Source organism: Atractosteus spatula, chromosome 2, assembly GCF_055471065.1.
Source record: "Atractosteus spatula isolate fAtrSpa1 chromosome 2, fAtrSpa1.hap1, whole genome shotgun sequence".
NCBI classification, from domain to species: Eukaryota; Metazoa; Chordata; class Actinopteri; order Semionotiformes; family Lepisosteidae; genus Atractosteus; species Atractosteus spatula.
In genome coordinates, this window is record NC_142707.1 from 22,879,290 (window position 1) to 22,896,234 (window position 16,945).

At 34.3% G+C, this 16,945-nt stretch overlaps 2 protein-coding genes across 7 annotated transcripts in view; one reads left to right on the forward strand and one right to left on the reverse strand.

Moving 5' to 3' along the window:
* The window catches only part of runx2a (RUNX family transcription factor 2a), a 93,504-nt gene that overhangs the window by 66,328 nt on the left and 10,231 nt on the right, over positions 1–16,945 (reverse strand). The gene's annotated exons all lie outside the window — the stretch shown is intronic.
* supt3h (SPT3 homolog, SAGA and STAGA complex component) overlaps positions 1–16,945 on the forward strand; it is a 234,686-nt gene that overhangs the window by 12,188 nt on the left and 205,553 nt on the right. For 4 of the 5 annotated variants that reach the window (XM_088935110.1, XM_088935085.1, XM_088935102.1 and 1 more), the window contains one exon: positions 3,830–3,933. In XM_088935110.1, the coding sequence (XP_088791236.1) occupies positions 3,830–3,933 (104 nt within the window). Of the gene's footprint in view, positions 1–337; positions 367–3,829; positions 3,934–16,945 lie in introns of those variants that run through there. The other variant, XM_088935118.1, reaches the window with a different exon arrangement.

Below are 16,945 nucleotides of genomic sequence, written 5' to 3' on the forward strand. Positions count from 1 at the left end.
GCACGCACATATCATGATTATCCCACAGCTTTGCTTGACAAGTTGAGGTGGTGTTGACTAGGATATGTGCTGTGTTGGGTTTGCACCGAAAGTTAAATGTGGCATTTAGACCAAAACATTCCACGTTTATCTGTCCATAGCACACTTTTAGCAGGATCATTCAGGTGCCAAACTTCATGCTATACAGACTAGTTTTGTGAAGTACTCTGGAAGGTATTGACTGATGGCAGATTTTCTCTCTTCTCAGCCATTGAACGCTATAGCTCTATGAAAGTTGTCTTTGGCCTCACAGTGATATCCCTCACCATTTCCCTCCTTGCCCAGCTGCTCAGTTTGGAGGAGCAGCCTGATCTAGACAGTGTCTGGGTACGTTTTCAACTACTTGATGATTGAGTAGACTGTACTCATAGGGATGTTCAGAGACTTAAATAGTTTTTTGTACCCTTCTCCTGATCTGTGATTTTCTCTTTTTGACTTTGTGTCTGACTTTGTCACAGCAAAGGGTTTTTTCTTTGATATTATGTTTTTTCTTGTATTTTTTTTTCTTTCAATGTATAGCATGTAGTAGCTTGTGTATACAACATTGTTACTTCAGTGTCATAACTGCAAGCTTTAAAGCAACACAATCTGGAAACTGTGAAAGGGTCTGAATACTTTTGTAAGTCATGGTACATTCATGTTAATAACATATACTTTTAAGAATTTCTGAGAATAAAATAAGACAGAAGTAAAAATAGAATAACCCTGGGCAGGACCACTTTTATGCACTTACATTCATTGTTAGAGACTCTTACTTATTATGACTTAAGCAATTTTCAAATGCTTCCCAAATGTCTAGAGAAATTAGAGTTAGTCAGGTATTTCAAAGAAAGGACTGTGTGCTTTCTCTTCTGGTAAAGTAATAACCTGAGGTGCAACTGAGGAGAAGTTACTGACTTCTCTGTTTGGCGAGAACTGTATAACTGTTTTCCCTGAGCTGCAGTGGTGGTGGTAAGATACTGTACTGTGGTCTTCTCAGGCAATGAAGATTTTAAGATCAAATAACATTTACTCCTGTGACAACTGAATTATGGAGTTTAAAATATTCATTCATTAAAGTAAAATGAAACATTTTCTAAAAAATCCAATGTGTAAAAACTGAAATCTAAAAATATTGGGCATCTCTCAATTTATGCTTTTTAAAAAAAGGCTAATTTTGTAATTTGTGATTTGATGTACTTTTCACTGTTGAATCTTTAATTAGGCAATTATTGATCTTATATAATTGTGATTGGTCTGAGTAACCTGTATTGAAAAAGATTAGTATGCTGTTACTGTTACTGCGGCAAGAAAGAATATTTTTCTGGTTCACTGATACACTATAATATAGTAATTGTATGATGCACATTCAATACTATTATTTTTCATCATTCATGTCAATTTTTTTTTATTTACCTGCCAAAAACAAAACAAAACCTAGGAGAACTACAAAAGTAGTAACTAAAAGTAGCTATTGATAGCTAAAAGCCACCTAGCACATGGCAAAGGAACAGATGGAAAAGATAATTTCTGAGTTCTCTGTGTACCAGGAGACACTGCGTTTAGTTGTTCTTCTGCTCTTTAACTGTTGGTTGGAATAACCTGAATAAGTCTTGATGTTTGCCAGAGCCCCAAAAGCTATATTTATAGATATACTTTTAAATAGATTTTTCTCACAATTAAGAAATATATTTTATCAATACAGAAAGAAAGTAAATCGGTTTGTCTAAGAACATTTAAACTTTTCATACAACATTGTGCTTCTTGATCTCCAAAGTAGAAAGGCTCAATAAATACTTAAGATAATGTTTAATATGTTCTTGTATTTTCCAGTGTAAGTTTAAAGTAAAAGTAAAGATGCAGATCCCATTATACAAAAGATAATTTTGATCTATAAATTTTAATACTCGGAGTATTGTCGTCTGAATGTAGACCCAGTCAGTGGTCGTGACTAATAATATATCTTGAATGAGGATTTGAGGCAAGTAAAGGAGAATTAAATGCTTTGAGTACAGTAATTATTACAGGAGTTTATTACTTTATTACATACTGTACATTTATAAAGTTCATAAAATGTTAAAAAGGCAAAACCAAATGAGGAATCTGACAGTCTTTTACTTCAACAAGTCATTTAGATTAGCCTGTTTTTAAATTATGGAAGGCTGTGTTTGTAAGCTATCATTTCTCAGAATTTATTGAGACATTTTGGTAAGATTACTTAGTGAATAGGAAAGTGATGATTTCCAATGTACTTGTCATAGAAGAAAATACCTGTGTTACATTTGGTCAAAAAAAGATAATAACTTTCTATTTGCAGTACTATAGTTTTTAGATAGTTTCTATTCATTTCCTTTATTAATACTTAGTGTTTTTGTTACACTTGATTTTCTTTTTTCTAGTAAGGGGTTGCAGAAATATGCCAGCTGGCGTCATTAGGAACGAGGAATTTACAGACTTGTACATATTAATTTGCTGAAATTTAAGAATTGTTTGAGTGTTACAACAGCAAATTCGTTGATCACACTTTGGGGAAAAAAAAAGGTTTCCTCCTCGAGTATGAAAGCTTGCTCTTTTAAACATCCAATACTGCTTACAGTTTTCCACTAAGTCAAGGTACGTAATCTTCAACATGTAAATATATCATTGTATAAAACAACTGAACGTAGTGTATGACTGAATGCACATCTGATAGAAGTCTGAATCGGACTTATGTCTCCTTACACTCATTACTTTAGGTAAGCCAATAAATTAATGACCATTCATTCTGTTTCTTCACTGCACTGGCCCTAAGATAGAAGCTTTCATTATCAACAAGTTAATTTCAATTTAGCTTATTTATTTCATCATGCATATATTCTGCTTTGCTAGGATATCCTAAATGTTGGTTTATAATCATATTATGTCAACATTCTAATAAGTCATAAGAATTATGGGAAAGCTGAATAATAAACCAGAACGGTCCGCTTTCACAGTACAATCTTCATATGCAGAAAATAAGTGGCTTATTACTGTACATATCTTTTTATTTTGGAAGGAGACTTTCTCTTTCTCTTAGGGGCCTGAATATTAAATACCTAGAGACCTGATCAGAAAAAAATCCAATACAATTTCATCCTCAAATTAAAAAAGAATCACTCCAAATCAATATCAAGAGACTATGGAGATTAAAAAAGCCATGTATTGTTTCAGGGCTGCATTCATTTCACAAGTGAACTGGGTGGATTGATGGAAATTTTGTAATTCTGTCTCTATTTTTGGGATAGAGATGAAAGGCAGATCCCAGCATTGTGTGCCAAGAGTGAGCAAAAGAGACTTGATGCAGTGGTTTACCTAAATAACAAGTTCAGTAAGCATTGGAAAAAAATGCTCCTTATTTTTCTTTGGGAACAAGTAGTTCACAAATCTCAGATTTTGCAAGGAAATGTTGGAAATTGCCTTCTTCACAACTAAAAAGTTATTTTCCCTGCTCTTTTATTGGTCTTGTACGTACTAGTACAAGTATAATTTTACATGTACAGAAAAGAGAAGTTGTAAATAGTTTTCATTATAAGGTATATAGTTTATTGTTAAACCTTAGTGCAATATAGAATACACCACCTTCTTGGTCTTCTATCACTGACACTTGATAAATTCTGAAGTGGTAGATCATTTTTCCGGTGTGATCTGTTTTTGGTATCATTCATCATTTCAAGAAACGCTGCATGTGAAAACCACATTTTCCTTGTGAAGTGGTTCTCCTAATTACGGTTGTTTAGATAGATGCACTTCTTTCCAGTTGAGCCACATTTGATCATTGCAACTTTTCTAACAGATGAGCAGCAGTGCACCCAGCCCCATGTCAGGCAGTGCTTCTTCAAATGCCGGAAGAGGATCTGGAAAATCGACCAGCTTTGTTCCCGAATTGCAAAGCATGATGTAAGTAACAGTTTTAATGCTTATGTTTTCTGTGAAGGATTTAAGAATTAAAAACCTTAAAAAACACTGACATTTTTCTGACGCCTGATGCTACCGATGCGGCAGGAGTCAAGGACAGGAAAATCTCCTGGATTTCTCCACTCGGCTATTGCTCGTTAGTGTTTACGCTCGTGTCAGCAGCGATTGTCAGTGATCAGATGTGCAAAGCTGGTGGTCTTCTTTCCAACAGGAGGCAACATTCTGGCCACATCAGAAGGGAAAAGTTCACACACAATCCCACGTGCCATATGCTGTCAGTATATTTAAAACTCACTGCTGGTTCAAAGATATGAAACCACTGATCTGAATTCTGGGCCGTGTGTTGAGCCAGTGGGAGAGCAAACACCAGGCTTTATGAATGAAAGCTGTATAAAACTGTTGTGCCTTTTCATTCTACAGTGCAACCCTTAAGGCGTTTTGGTGCTCTGTGCACAAATCAGTGGCGGAACCATTTAAGCACAGACATAACCCTCTGTAGAACATTTTTTTCAAATGAGTTATGGGCAATAGAGATTTTTGTTTATTTTAGTCTCTTGCCACACGCTGGATAACAAAAAAACCAGAATGACTTGGTTTTATGCAATTATGAAAACTTAAACCTCACTTGTTGGCGTACGCTGAAAAACCAGGTTCAACCATGTAAATTTATCACAGCTGCAATTATTTAGGGAATTTCGATTTGATCAATAGCTTGTAAGGAACAGATATAGTTCCGTTTCTATTCACCATATTTGTGTACAGGAAAATTTAAGTCCTTAGCAATGAATGATCTCATCTAAGATCAAATCTGATACTGTGAAAGACAGTTTTGATATATTTAGAAACAGATTGATACGGAGGTGTTTAAATTTGCCATCCTTGCCCGCTATAAAGTATCTTAGGCATAGTATACTATATCCTATAATACATGCCTATAGTATTCATTCATAGTGATCGGCGTGGTACTGTGTATGTTTATGATCGGCATGTTGAACTCTTGAAGGGTTGAAGGGTAGAAAATATTTTGGCTGGCCTTTCAGTTTAAAGCTGTATCTTACACCTGTGAGTCAGATAATATAAAATGCCAGGCCTGTGAATGTGCAGTGACTGTGTTTTCAACATGAGCTGATATAGTCCACTGCAGTTACATCATCTTGTAAGGGAAAAAAACGTGGTGTCTGTAAATGTCAGCATTGCTTCTGGAAACCCAGACAGTGACTTACAGCAATCTGCTATATTGCATTGTCAAGCAATTTTCAAGCAGCACCGCTTGCCTTGATTAATTACACACTTCTCTATGGAAAAGAAAGTAGTAACAAAATAACTTCACCATTTCCAGCATATGTATTGTAAAATTCTAAAAAAACATTTAGCTTTATATTATTGAGGTAATCTTAAAAATATTTTTTTGAGCAAATCCTGTTATATTTTAATGGTAACCTGTTACAAAAACCCATGATGCACAAATGTTTTTCTTGCACAACATGATTAATTTGAGCTGTATGCTTTTTTAAAGAAGGGATTATGTAATTTGTTGCTGCCCAAACACTTTTGCTACAAAGTTACAGATTTTCCTTTGCTGAAGAGAAAACTGCATAAACTTAAGACTCTGGCTAGGACTCAGTTTCATAGTCCTATATTTTGCAAGGCACTTAATTATAGCTTTATGTTAGGAACGTTTTGATGGAGTCTAAGAGCAGTCCAATTTAAAAGATTAGTTTCCACCCTTGGCAAGCTACATCTAGTTCAAAATGATGATACAAAGAAATCATATTCCTTACTTCATCCAAAAGGCTCTTAGCATCTCTGAGACTCCAAATCTACTAAGGATTTGATCTAAGCACATAATTATTGTTTTTCATTAACTTGTTCGTGACATCAGTAGTGACAGGAATGGCGCCTTTATCTATTTGTGCCAAGGTAGCAGTAATTGGAATAAAGACCTGGCAAAACCATTTCCTAGCAAATGGCTAACATCTGATATCAATGATACGGACAGTACAGCTACAGCTTGGTTATGAAAGAGACAAGAATGGGGGTGACAACAATTAAAGTACAGCAGATACCCGTTTCTTTGAAAAATACAAATGCAACAGTAAAATTGGTAGAACGCATGCTATTGATGAATTCCACTTTTTTGCATGACAGATCTGACTGGGAACTGAAGGAAAATGTAAAAATAATTTCCTCTCTTTTCTTACTGCCATGACTGTCTGCCGCCTTCTGCCTTCATGGAGGTCCCTAATTGAGATCACTTGTACTTATAAATGGCAGGAAGTTCTGTGGCTCATGGGAGGAAAAAATAGAACAGTAATATATGCCTAAAATGAAAAAGGCTACTGTTTGACTTCAAAAAAGTTGCCAAGAGTTTTTTTTCATGCACTTCATTCCTATTGTTTATCAATTTTGGCAAATGTTACCTGTTGTCACAGTAGGACACCTATATCTTCAGACTTTTATGAAGATATGATTCTGTAGAATATATTCATAGAAGCGCTCAACAAAATGGTCCTCAGGGTTTCACACTGAATCCTTTGTGTGCTAATTATTCTGCATTTTAACTGTGAGTGCAGTAATGTAGACAAGGTTGGTTTTTTAAAGCCTTGATTCAGCATCATTACTCCTAGTGTTGAGCAAAGAAGATGATCTGCAGCTCTAGGATATTTATAAAGACTTTTTGCACTCCTGTATCACTGAATCTGACAGCATTAATACAATCTCAGAATCTAGATTATAAAATGTATGTGAATAATTCCCTAATCCTTTAAACACACAGCATTTTTCAGAAGACACATACCCTGGTTGTTGTGCAAAGAGGTTACATCTCAATAGTCATTTTCATATGAGCAGATAGTATCAAAAAAGCAATAGGTTGATCTCCCTTTTTATTTTTTTTTATCTGACACAAAATATTACGGAAACAGAATTTTACAGAGCTTTTTCCTAATAGACCAGGCTCTGAACATTATCCTTTTTTTAATCTGTTTACACACCTAGAGGGCTGTGCGGCACCAGTACAGAACGTCTTAGGTGGTAGTGTGTGGCAAAACTAAAAAATGGAGGTGGAATTTCTGCAAAGGTATATCTGTCTATGGCAAACTGACTGCAGTTCTGTATCATATTTGTAGTTCGCCCGCTCCTGACTCTGAAGATTAATTAAGGAAAACTGAGACAAAAGCTATTCAAGTACAGAGAAGGGTTATTGATTGCCAGTGTCATCTTCGGAGTGAAATCATCGAAAAGTTGGCAGGCTTCTGCAGGCCACACACAATCGCACATGGCAAAAAAAACACAGTGAAGTGTAACTGGTGTGTGACAGCCAGGGTCGGTTTTCAATCTGAAAACATCTACAAAGGCTGGTCATTTAATACAGTGTACATTTACAAATGCAGAGGAAAAAAAAAGAGAGCAGCTTTTGAATGTGTTCCCAAAACTCCTGATATGTAATATTCAAGTATGCACTGAAAAGTGCTTATGTTGGAAGGAGGTCTCGGCAGAAACACTCCACTCCACACACAAGGTGCTAAAGATAATACAGACACTTTGACACGTCCAACATTCCACTTTACACTTTTCCTTCCTCAGTGTATTTGACTAGCCTACATCCTTTTTCAAAACTGCTTGTCCAACTGAAAAATATTTATAGTACATCTGTCAGACAAGCGGCTCTCTTGTAGAGAAGACCGTATGGGAGTTATTTATGATGTGAGTTAAACTAATATCAGATTTATTGAGGCAGAAATTTGCCAGTTTCATTTTTTATATGTTAGATAGTTTTATAGCTGATACTATATGTGTAGTATAACCTCAGCAGGCAGGTACCACATAACTCATGAGAAGGTTACAAAATTCTTTGTTTCTACTGTATAAACCCTTTGCATGGTTTGAATAAAATTTATTGGGGTGAAAAATATCAAACCTCAAACGCATTATTTCTTGCACTAAATGTCAGTACATATGCACAAGTTAATTAGAGTTTGCACAAAATAGGATAGTCAGTGGAATTTACAGTATTCTGTATATTTGTTGCATTATTGGGCAATAGAGCCTTCTGAATTCCCAGTTTATTGAGCTTGAATCGTAACTATGATGTATTTTTCTCAAACTTGTGTACCTCCTGTATTAGATAATAGCACTGAACAATATAAAGCACGTGTCAGTTTCACCATTTCTTGAGCCTACAAGCAGGTGCTTATGGAGAGTTCAGTTTTTCATTAGTTTGTCGTCAGTATATTATTGGTTCAGATATGAGTTAGCTGTCGGAAGAGTAGAGCCATTCTACAGATCTAATGTGGAGAGACCTAAATGGTACAGTTCGGTGAAGAGACAGTAGAAGGAAATTGAGTCAGAACAGCAGAAATCTAAAGTAATCTAGGCTCTTAAAGATTGTACAGTACATGTGTAATCACAAGGAATGGAAAAAAAAACTGTTTTAAAAAGGGCTGTTTTTATCTTTCATTTCATCCAATCCAGGAAAAATCCTGCAACATTTAAAAAAATATTTTTTTATCATTTTACATGGCCTTATTATAATAGTAGTGAAGTGGGATCATTCATTGGCATTTAACTCCCTGCAGTTTAGACTGATCTAACTAAACAGCAGCCTTTATTACAATGGTGGAATTTCAAGAGTAATTATTGCAACTTCGAAAACTGATGTGGTAAACTGACTTATTTTTATTTTCTCATTTTGATTGTAGGTATGTTCACTCTTTTGGAAATACAATAATAATTAGTATTTCTAATCAGTCACATTCACATTGGTAATATTGTCACATTAGTGTGTCAATATTTTTTTTTTCAAAAGTGTATTCTGGAAATGAAATTAGTGGTCTCTTATAATTAAATTAACTGATTCCCATTATTAAAATACATAATTATTTCTTTTTTTCCAGCATGCAGTTTTTGGCACAAAAGTTATTTTTTAATATGAGCTTTGGCAATATTTATTTGTGGCTGGCTGTTAATGCTATGGAATGAGTATGTCCAGGCATAGCTCACACAAGCATGTTTGTGGGTAAAAATTAACCACATTTCTTTTTTTTTTCTTTTTTGTACCTCTCCTCCAAGAAATACATGTTAAATCCAAGGCCTTTGTGGAATTTAAGTCATTCAAAGCATGCTTTACACTTAAAGAATTCAAGCCACAATTACATGAATAATCAAACCTTTCAGCAAATGATTCAGTATTAATCCTTTTCATGTTAAGATTTACTTATTAATATGGACTTGCTTTTTACTTTTTGGCTTAAAAGCCCCAGCGGTGCATATATTTCTCATACAGAAAACAAACATAATTAAAGGGATTGTTTTGATTCACATGGGTCTTTTATGTTTTTGGCACCAAGAATGTAAATCCTGCCTATGTATCAAAAGCTTTATCAAATAAATACCCCTACAAGGAAAAACACTTAACATTTTCTGTATATACACGCCACAAATTTAAAAACCTTCATTGAAAAACATTTCAGATTCTCTTATTTTAAATCTAATCAGTGTCAATCTGAGTCTGCAACATCAGATTTTCTTCTGTAATATCCTCAGGCTTCTTATACAATTTGTCTTTCATACATTCAGTGACGTGACCATTTTCTTGAAAGCAAATGTTTGGGAGATGGCTATCTGCATATAACATTTTTTAAATAAAATGGTTTTATTCTTGAAACAATTAAGATGTGTTTAAAGAGACAATGAAACTTCACCCTCAGTTTTTCAGCATAAATTCATTTATTAGTGCTCTGTGCATGTAACTATGTGACTTAACATTTCTCTGCAAAGTGAGATAAGCCCTTTGGCAGTTTTTATTAAGTCGGCAAGCTTGTTGAGTACACATGGTGGAAACAGGTTTGTTCTACATTACATATAATACATATAATACATATTACATATTATATATATTCAATATAATATTCTATATTATATTAAAATAAAGTTGTACTTAGGAGTTCACAAATAATTCACTTATTCACTAATATCACAAAAATCACACATTTTCACTTATGTCAATAAATGTGTTTTGTGCTCCTCTGTGAATGTGCTGCAGAATAATCAGAAATGAATAATTGATTTTAGCTGTAGAGCCCTTAATGAAATGAAGTGAAATCAGTGTAGTTTGTTTTTGTTGTGCTTTATAAATATTTAAAACATATTAGGAGTTTGGTATACATTAAAAAATGTTTATGGTATGCTTTTAACTTTGATCCTTTTGTATCATCTTTAAAATGCCTCATTTGTGTACTTCATTTTTAATTTCTGCTGCATGATGTTTAAATGTTAAATATCAGTAATATTGTGCAGTAATATTTACCATACCTATTTAGTGTTAAGACTTGGAACTTCATTTCTTTGGCTTTTTTCCATCGAATGATATGCAACCAAAAGACAAAGTCATATGCCGAGAGCAGTTTTATCACCTCTGTTTTAGTCTATATGTTATGATGTCTGCTTTCTGCATTACATAGTTCTTTCTTCTCTTTGTATTAAAGGAAGTACAGTCTGAGTCTGAGTGATTTTAATACTGTGTGAGGAAAACAACTTGACAGCTAAAGGTGAAAAGTGCTATGTCTGCTTCAGAATAGAGTATGTGTACTGTGCAATATGTTTGAGAAACCAGTTATAAGCTGGGGATTTTGGCAGTAATAAGTACGGTCTTTTGATCTTCCAAAAGCTGTGGTCATTAATTTGATTTGTTTATTTCTGTGGACCTCCCATAAATCAAGTACATGCCCATCAATGCTTTCAACAATCAGCAGAATGCTTCAGCAAACTAGGCCTCCAATCTGTGTGTGACAAAGGATCTTACAGCACAATCTTTATTTTTTTGAAAATGACATGGTTTCTAAGCCTGTGTGAAGTATACAGAGGTGTAGAATGAAATGTGATGAATGCAAGGCATTTTTACTCATGGGTGTTATTAGCTCAACTTTTTGCAGAAGAAGGCTACTCTATATCAGAGTTCTTCACCTTCAAAGAGCAGTGGGTTAATGTTCTGGACTCCAGACTAGAGGGTTGTGGGTTCAAATCCAAGATAATGCTATTGCTGTACCCCTTCACTGAAGGTACTTCACTGAAATGGCTCCAGTTAAAACCCCACTGTATAAATGGGAGCTCTCCAGTTCGATGCAAACAAATTTGTTCTCGGTTGACTTGACTGGTTAAAAAAAAGGATTAAATCAAAATAAGGTATTTGAGGTTAAATTAAAAAATGGTGGTGAAAAAGCACGATTTATAGTTTTTAATCCTGTGCAAAGAAAGTCTTAAGGTTCTCAGTTGTATTTGGTAAAAATCACCTTGCTGTTACAGTAGTTGTGCTTCATTTACCTACACTTGCAGCCCGATATTCAGCAAGGACTTTTACCAGCTGCTTTGGTTTCTTAAGCTTATAGATCTGTAAATGTTTGTAAAGTAACCAAACATGTTTTTGTATATCCAGCCTTCTTACATTAAACTGTATTGGCTTCTTACTTAAATTAAACTCTTATTAAAAGCCTTGATAATGGCCTTTTTACTTCTAGAAATGAGAATTTTCAGTGGAAAAAAATTAAAATGTTGAAAAGACCGTAAAAGAGAACTGAAAGTAAAACAGCAAGGTGCTAAAACATTCTAAAAAGTAACTATAGATATTCCATATAAAATGCAAATGTATTCTCAAAAGCACAATCTTTTCAAACCTTCAGACTCTATTCTTGGGAAATTCTGCACAACCAAAATTCATGTCACCTTAGTTGACAAAAACCAACATGAACAGGTGGTTGTACTGTTCTATCTTTGTGTTTGATATGAGGAGCCCTATAAATCACAGTATACAAAAGGCAGAGTAGTCAGCGGTAGTGAAAATAAATTGATAAGTGAAAGTTATTCACAACGATGATCTAACTCAGTCAGAGGACCAGCAGTGATGTGTGCTTTTGTATATTTTTGCAAAGTGATTATAAATTCTTAGAGTAGTGGTAGTGATGGAAGGGCTGATGTAAGTTTCCCATCACTTGGCATTAGAGTATCTGGTTTTCCTTTGTTTGAAGGGAATGCCAAAAAACTCTCAGTAAATAGCCTTCTGCTTCAGTTCAGCTTTATTTAGACACCTACTCATTCACAGACACTTCATGTTCCACGCAATGGATATGAGCTGTATTACAAAGCAGATGACAGTGCTGGGATGTAGAATATGTATTTGTCTGCCTTCTTTTAATACAGATGACATGCAATTGGTCCAAAGCATGATATAAATGTAGTTAATTCAAAGAACTAATTTATTTTTTTTACACTGGAAACAGTCCTGTGACTGCCGAGGGAATGTTTTACTATAACGGACCTTTTTTCTCAGTTTTGGCATTGGGAAAACTCTGGTTTCAAATCCCTTTCTTAAAACTGTTAGTCATATTTTTATGATTAAAAGTAAAAGCTAGTAAGAAATCAGCATATATCAGAAGTACTGATCTGTCATTCCTTACATATACTGTAAATTGAAGTTTTTTTAATATTTTTTTCTCTCTCCAGCAAAGATATTTCTTTAAGATTTCATTGGTATTTCATATGTCATTAGGAAAAAAAAGTTTTTTTTCTTTACATATTAAATAAACAGTATTAAATTTCAAACCTGTTGACACATAACTAAATGCATTAAGCATTTTTAAAACCAAGCCAGACTATCGCTTAAATATAGCACAGATATATTTGCTTTTGTGGTCTGCGAGTAGTGTGACCAGTTGTGCTAATAGGGGCCTGACAGGATGTACAGTAGGGTAGAGCCAGCTCTTCCATTTTAGAGTAATAGTTATATATACCTTTATTTAATGCAGGACAGAGAAATTTATACATCTTCAGGTAGCCTGTTCTAGTTTCATTTCAGGCTTAAGTAAGGGTGCCCGGTAGATAATGATGATAAGTCCACGTTGGGTACCACAGTGTTGAACATGTTGATGTCTGAAGACGCAGAATAAGGCAGGTGCTGGGGCAAATTCAACAGTAACATCTTTCTCGTTGTTAAATTGATGGCACTTGTGGAGCTCAATTTCTGCATTAACTGTGCAGAGTATACAGTAGGTTGGCCATAGCAGCAACTTGTTTTCAATGGGAAGGGTGCAATGTAAGGAAATCACGCCATTCAATGTGTGTGGTGAACCCATGCACTATGTGACTGTCTCTTCGGTAAGAGTGTTCTTGACAATATTCCCAAAGCAACAAGTTTTATAGAAATATCGAGTTTGAGCATTGAAAGTATGAAGAGTCCTGCAAAAAACCCAGTCTTTGTTCATTGCCAGACCTTCTTGAGGTCCTTCTTTTATTAAACAGCATTCTCTGTCACAGTTGTCTTTGCTTATTTCATAGTATCCTGCCAGATGTTTTCATAATGTGAACAGTCTTGAGTGATGTTCATACATGGGCTGTTTGATTTTCCCACTGTTTTGGCACTGTGACCCCAGAACTTCTGTAAATTTCATTAATTTTATGGAAATATGCTGCAGAAATTAGTATTTTGAGCTGGTGTTAGGATGCTTCTGGCATACTAGTGTTTAGTCTGTGTATGCTTTATCGTGCACCTGGCAGCATTGTCATGGAGGCTTCTGTTAACACATTGGCATTCCTTACATAGAGGTATTGGGGATACATTTTTATTGTAGTGTACTTTGTTTACAAACCACATCTTTCCTTTTTTTAATTTGTTTGGTACATTTTTAAAGATTTGATACCCTAAAATAGTTGTTTTTTGTGTCCACTGATTTATGTTTTCATTTTTTAGATTGTGTATGTGCCTTGTGCGGTTTATTTTGCTCCCTGAACCTCAGCCTGAATTAACCGTGACTATGCAAAATGTCTCAAGCAGTGCTTTGGCAGTATAGTTACTCTCAGATGAAGTGACAAGTGTGACGGAAATTTCCCTGTCACCCAACAAGCATATGAAACATCCTGGATAGTGCATGAAAATTAAAGCCTGTATTCAATATAAATCTAATGTACAGAACTTCCTTCCTTCCACGCTGCATTTTTTTTAACTTAAATTCATTTTTTTTTAAATTCTTCTTTAGTTGGTGTATATACTTGAGGTTAAATATCAAGAAATATTGGAATAAGATTATTCTGTTTTTAATCAACATGCATGGTCTTTTTAAAACAATTTTATATTAGTTCATTTCATCGCTCACTCCTGAAAAATACTTGTTTCAGCTTCTGGTGTTAATTTTTGGCAACTCTCTTCTCCTTTCCTGTAGAATTTAAGTCTAATCCTCTAACTCATCCTTTGACGCTACGTGCTGTAACAGTGAACAGCAGACCTGTTCTTGTAAAATTGTCTTTTTTTAGTTTAGAAAATGAAATGAAAGAAAAAGCACCTTTCAGTTCTCCAAAACATCACGTTTAGTAAGACACACAGGCTGTTTACAGATAAGGGTGAACACATAACATTCGATGAAAGCAACCTATTTTGACACTGGCGCTTTCACTTTAAGGGTTTAAAAATAATAATTATACAAATGAAAAACACACAAAGTGTAGTTACGTAAATGCAACTAAATATAATGTCAATTCTAGGTGTAAATGAATTATTAAAGTTTCTGTGGTTGGGAAAGAAGAAGAAACATACATTTGCATAACACTTAATGCTCATGACATCACATTTGCTAAACTCATTAAGAGTAATTATCAGAGTTCAATACTTGCAGAGGAATTTGCTATGTCTTGATTCCATGCCCCTTGGGTATGTTTTGCTTCTGAGTAATTTCAGCTACTGTCTTTATGGCCTAGACTTTTTTTTTTTTATTTTAAGGGCCCCCTGATTGTTTTTTGGAGAGTTCAGTTAGGACAAGTCACATTGGAAACAAACAGGAATAATGATCTGGCTCATGGACTTTCTGGTTAACCAAACTGTAATTTGGGGACTGAAAAGAGCCTCTCAGCGCTATCGAGTATTTGTTTACCAGAGATTTGAACTGAAACATTTTTTGCTGAGACTGCATGGCCCATAGCATACCCCAGTTAACCCTTACAAGCTCTTTTAATGCTTTAATGCTTCAAGGAACTGTTTTAGCATAGGCTTGAAAGTGACTAATTAGTGTTTTTGTGTTTGTTTTGACAAGACCCCCCTCTTCTTTTTCAGGTCTAAAATACAGAATAGTTTTATTCATGTTATAATTCTTTTTTTAATATTAATCTCTTAGTTACTCAATAAATCTTGTTCTGGATCACAGGATCTACTCAGTCACTGAATCATTAATTCAAGCTTATTTGGCTGCACAAAGGAAGCTGATGCTCTGATGTCTTAGAGTTAAAATGTTGACTATATGTTTGGAATTCAATTTTAAAATGCTATGTGGAAAACTTCATGTTATACCAAAGTGGGTGAATGAAAATCTTAAAAATATGTTGAATGTGTAAGTTTGTGTGGAACACTTTTCAAACAATAATACAAGATGTGTCTTAACAGGAAAACATAGTGTCGGCAGATAAAGCTGCTTAAGATTTAGCATAATTATATGCCTTTATAGTCCGAAACTACACTTTCTCTGATGTAACACGGAAACAGTGAAGCAAAGCAATAAAGTTTGCGTAATTGGGATTGGATGCTGAGTGTCTGATCTGATTAAAAGTAATAGAATTACCGTTTTGTAAAAGTTCTTAAGCTTTCACAAAAACCTTTTTTGCCGGTCAGTATAGGTATATGTGATAGACAAAAACCAGTGTGGCATAATTATTGAGGAACAGTCTGTTTAATGATTAATGAAAATTTAAATCATTTAAATTTGAGAGATTGTAATAGTTTAAAATAAAGTTAAGAAAATCAGATTAGTTACAAAATCGGTTATACATTCAACTACAGGGTATACTGTATTTGCAGCAATGCTTTCATTAATGTATTTAGACATTGCATGACTTGTGTGTATTACTAGCATGTATACTAGAACTGATCTTTCTGAAAGTTGTAAAAGTGGTGAAACTAAGCTGATTTTATATTTAAAGGAAAAATGTTGTTTTATCAGTAGAAATGGTTTTATAATGAACCATTCTGTAGCATCCTTTCTCAGTCCCTGTGCAAGATTAGATGTTACAGAAGAATGTAAATTATTTCTTTAAATTATTTTTTAACATATATTATTTCTGTAAAGTGATGTGACTTGTGTTGTTGTTTGTAGTATCAAATAATCCTAGAATGATCATAACTGATCAACAACTATTTTACTTTGATAAATATTAAATTAACATTAACAGGGAATTTGATATGAAAGCCCCTTCATTCCCTTAGAAGTCTTTATTATTTTGAATTCTAAGATGCAGTTTAAAGAGAAGTGACATTTATTCATAAGGATTTTTGTTTTTTATTTGTTGCCGTCTGATATTAAAGAGTTAAGAAAAGCCATGAATGTTGCAGGCTTTGTTAACGTCTGTTCTTGTATGCAGCATTTGTCAGCAAAATGATAGCTACATGTGCTTAAAAACCAGTAGTCAAAAACAAAGCCTTTATTGTCTGTTTTGTTTTTGTCTACGTTGTTTTTCACCCATTAAAGTTCAGCAGTTTATGAAGCTTTGTACAAACTTAGAAATAACGACTGGTGAATCATTGCCTTCACTTTGTTTTAACAAAAGCTTTTTAAGAGTCTTTCCTGGGTTTAGAAAACCTTACCATAATGAGAAAAGATTTAGCAGATAGTACCCATTTCCTTGGGGATGACCGCGTTATTAATTCAGAATCAGTTATTCAGTGTTTTCAAAGTTTTTGAATTGCAATGAACGGCTGTCCTATTTCCGTGAGAATGATTCAGAATCAATTCCAGTTAAAAACAATGAGAGATCTGAAAGTCTTTTATTCGCACTTTAAAGACTCCACATTGAAATGAGATGCTGATTGCTAAACAGTAACTATAGCACCTTCATGCGTCCTGTGAGTCAACACCATTGTTTGTCAAGAAGAACAAAGCCTTTGAAGACAGATATTTAGTTTAGTATTTTTGTTTTGGAATTGGAATTATGCCTTTTTAATACAGCAAATCCCAGAAGAAAGAAC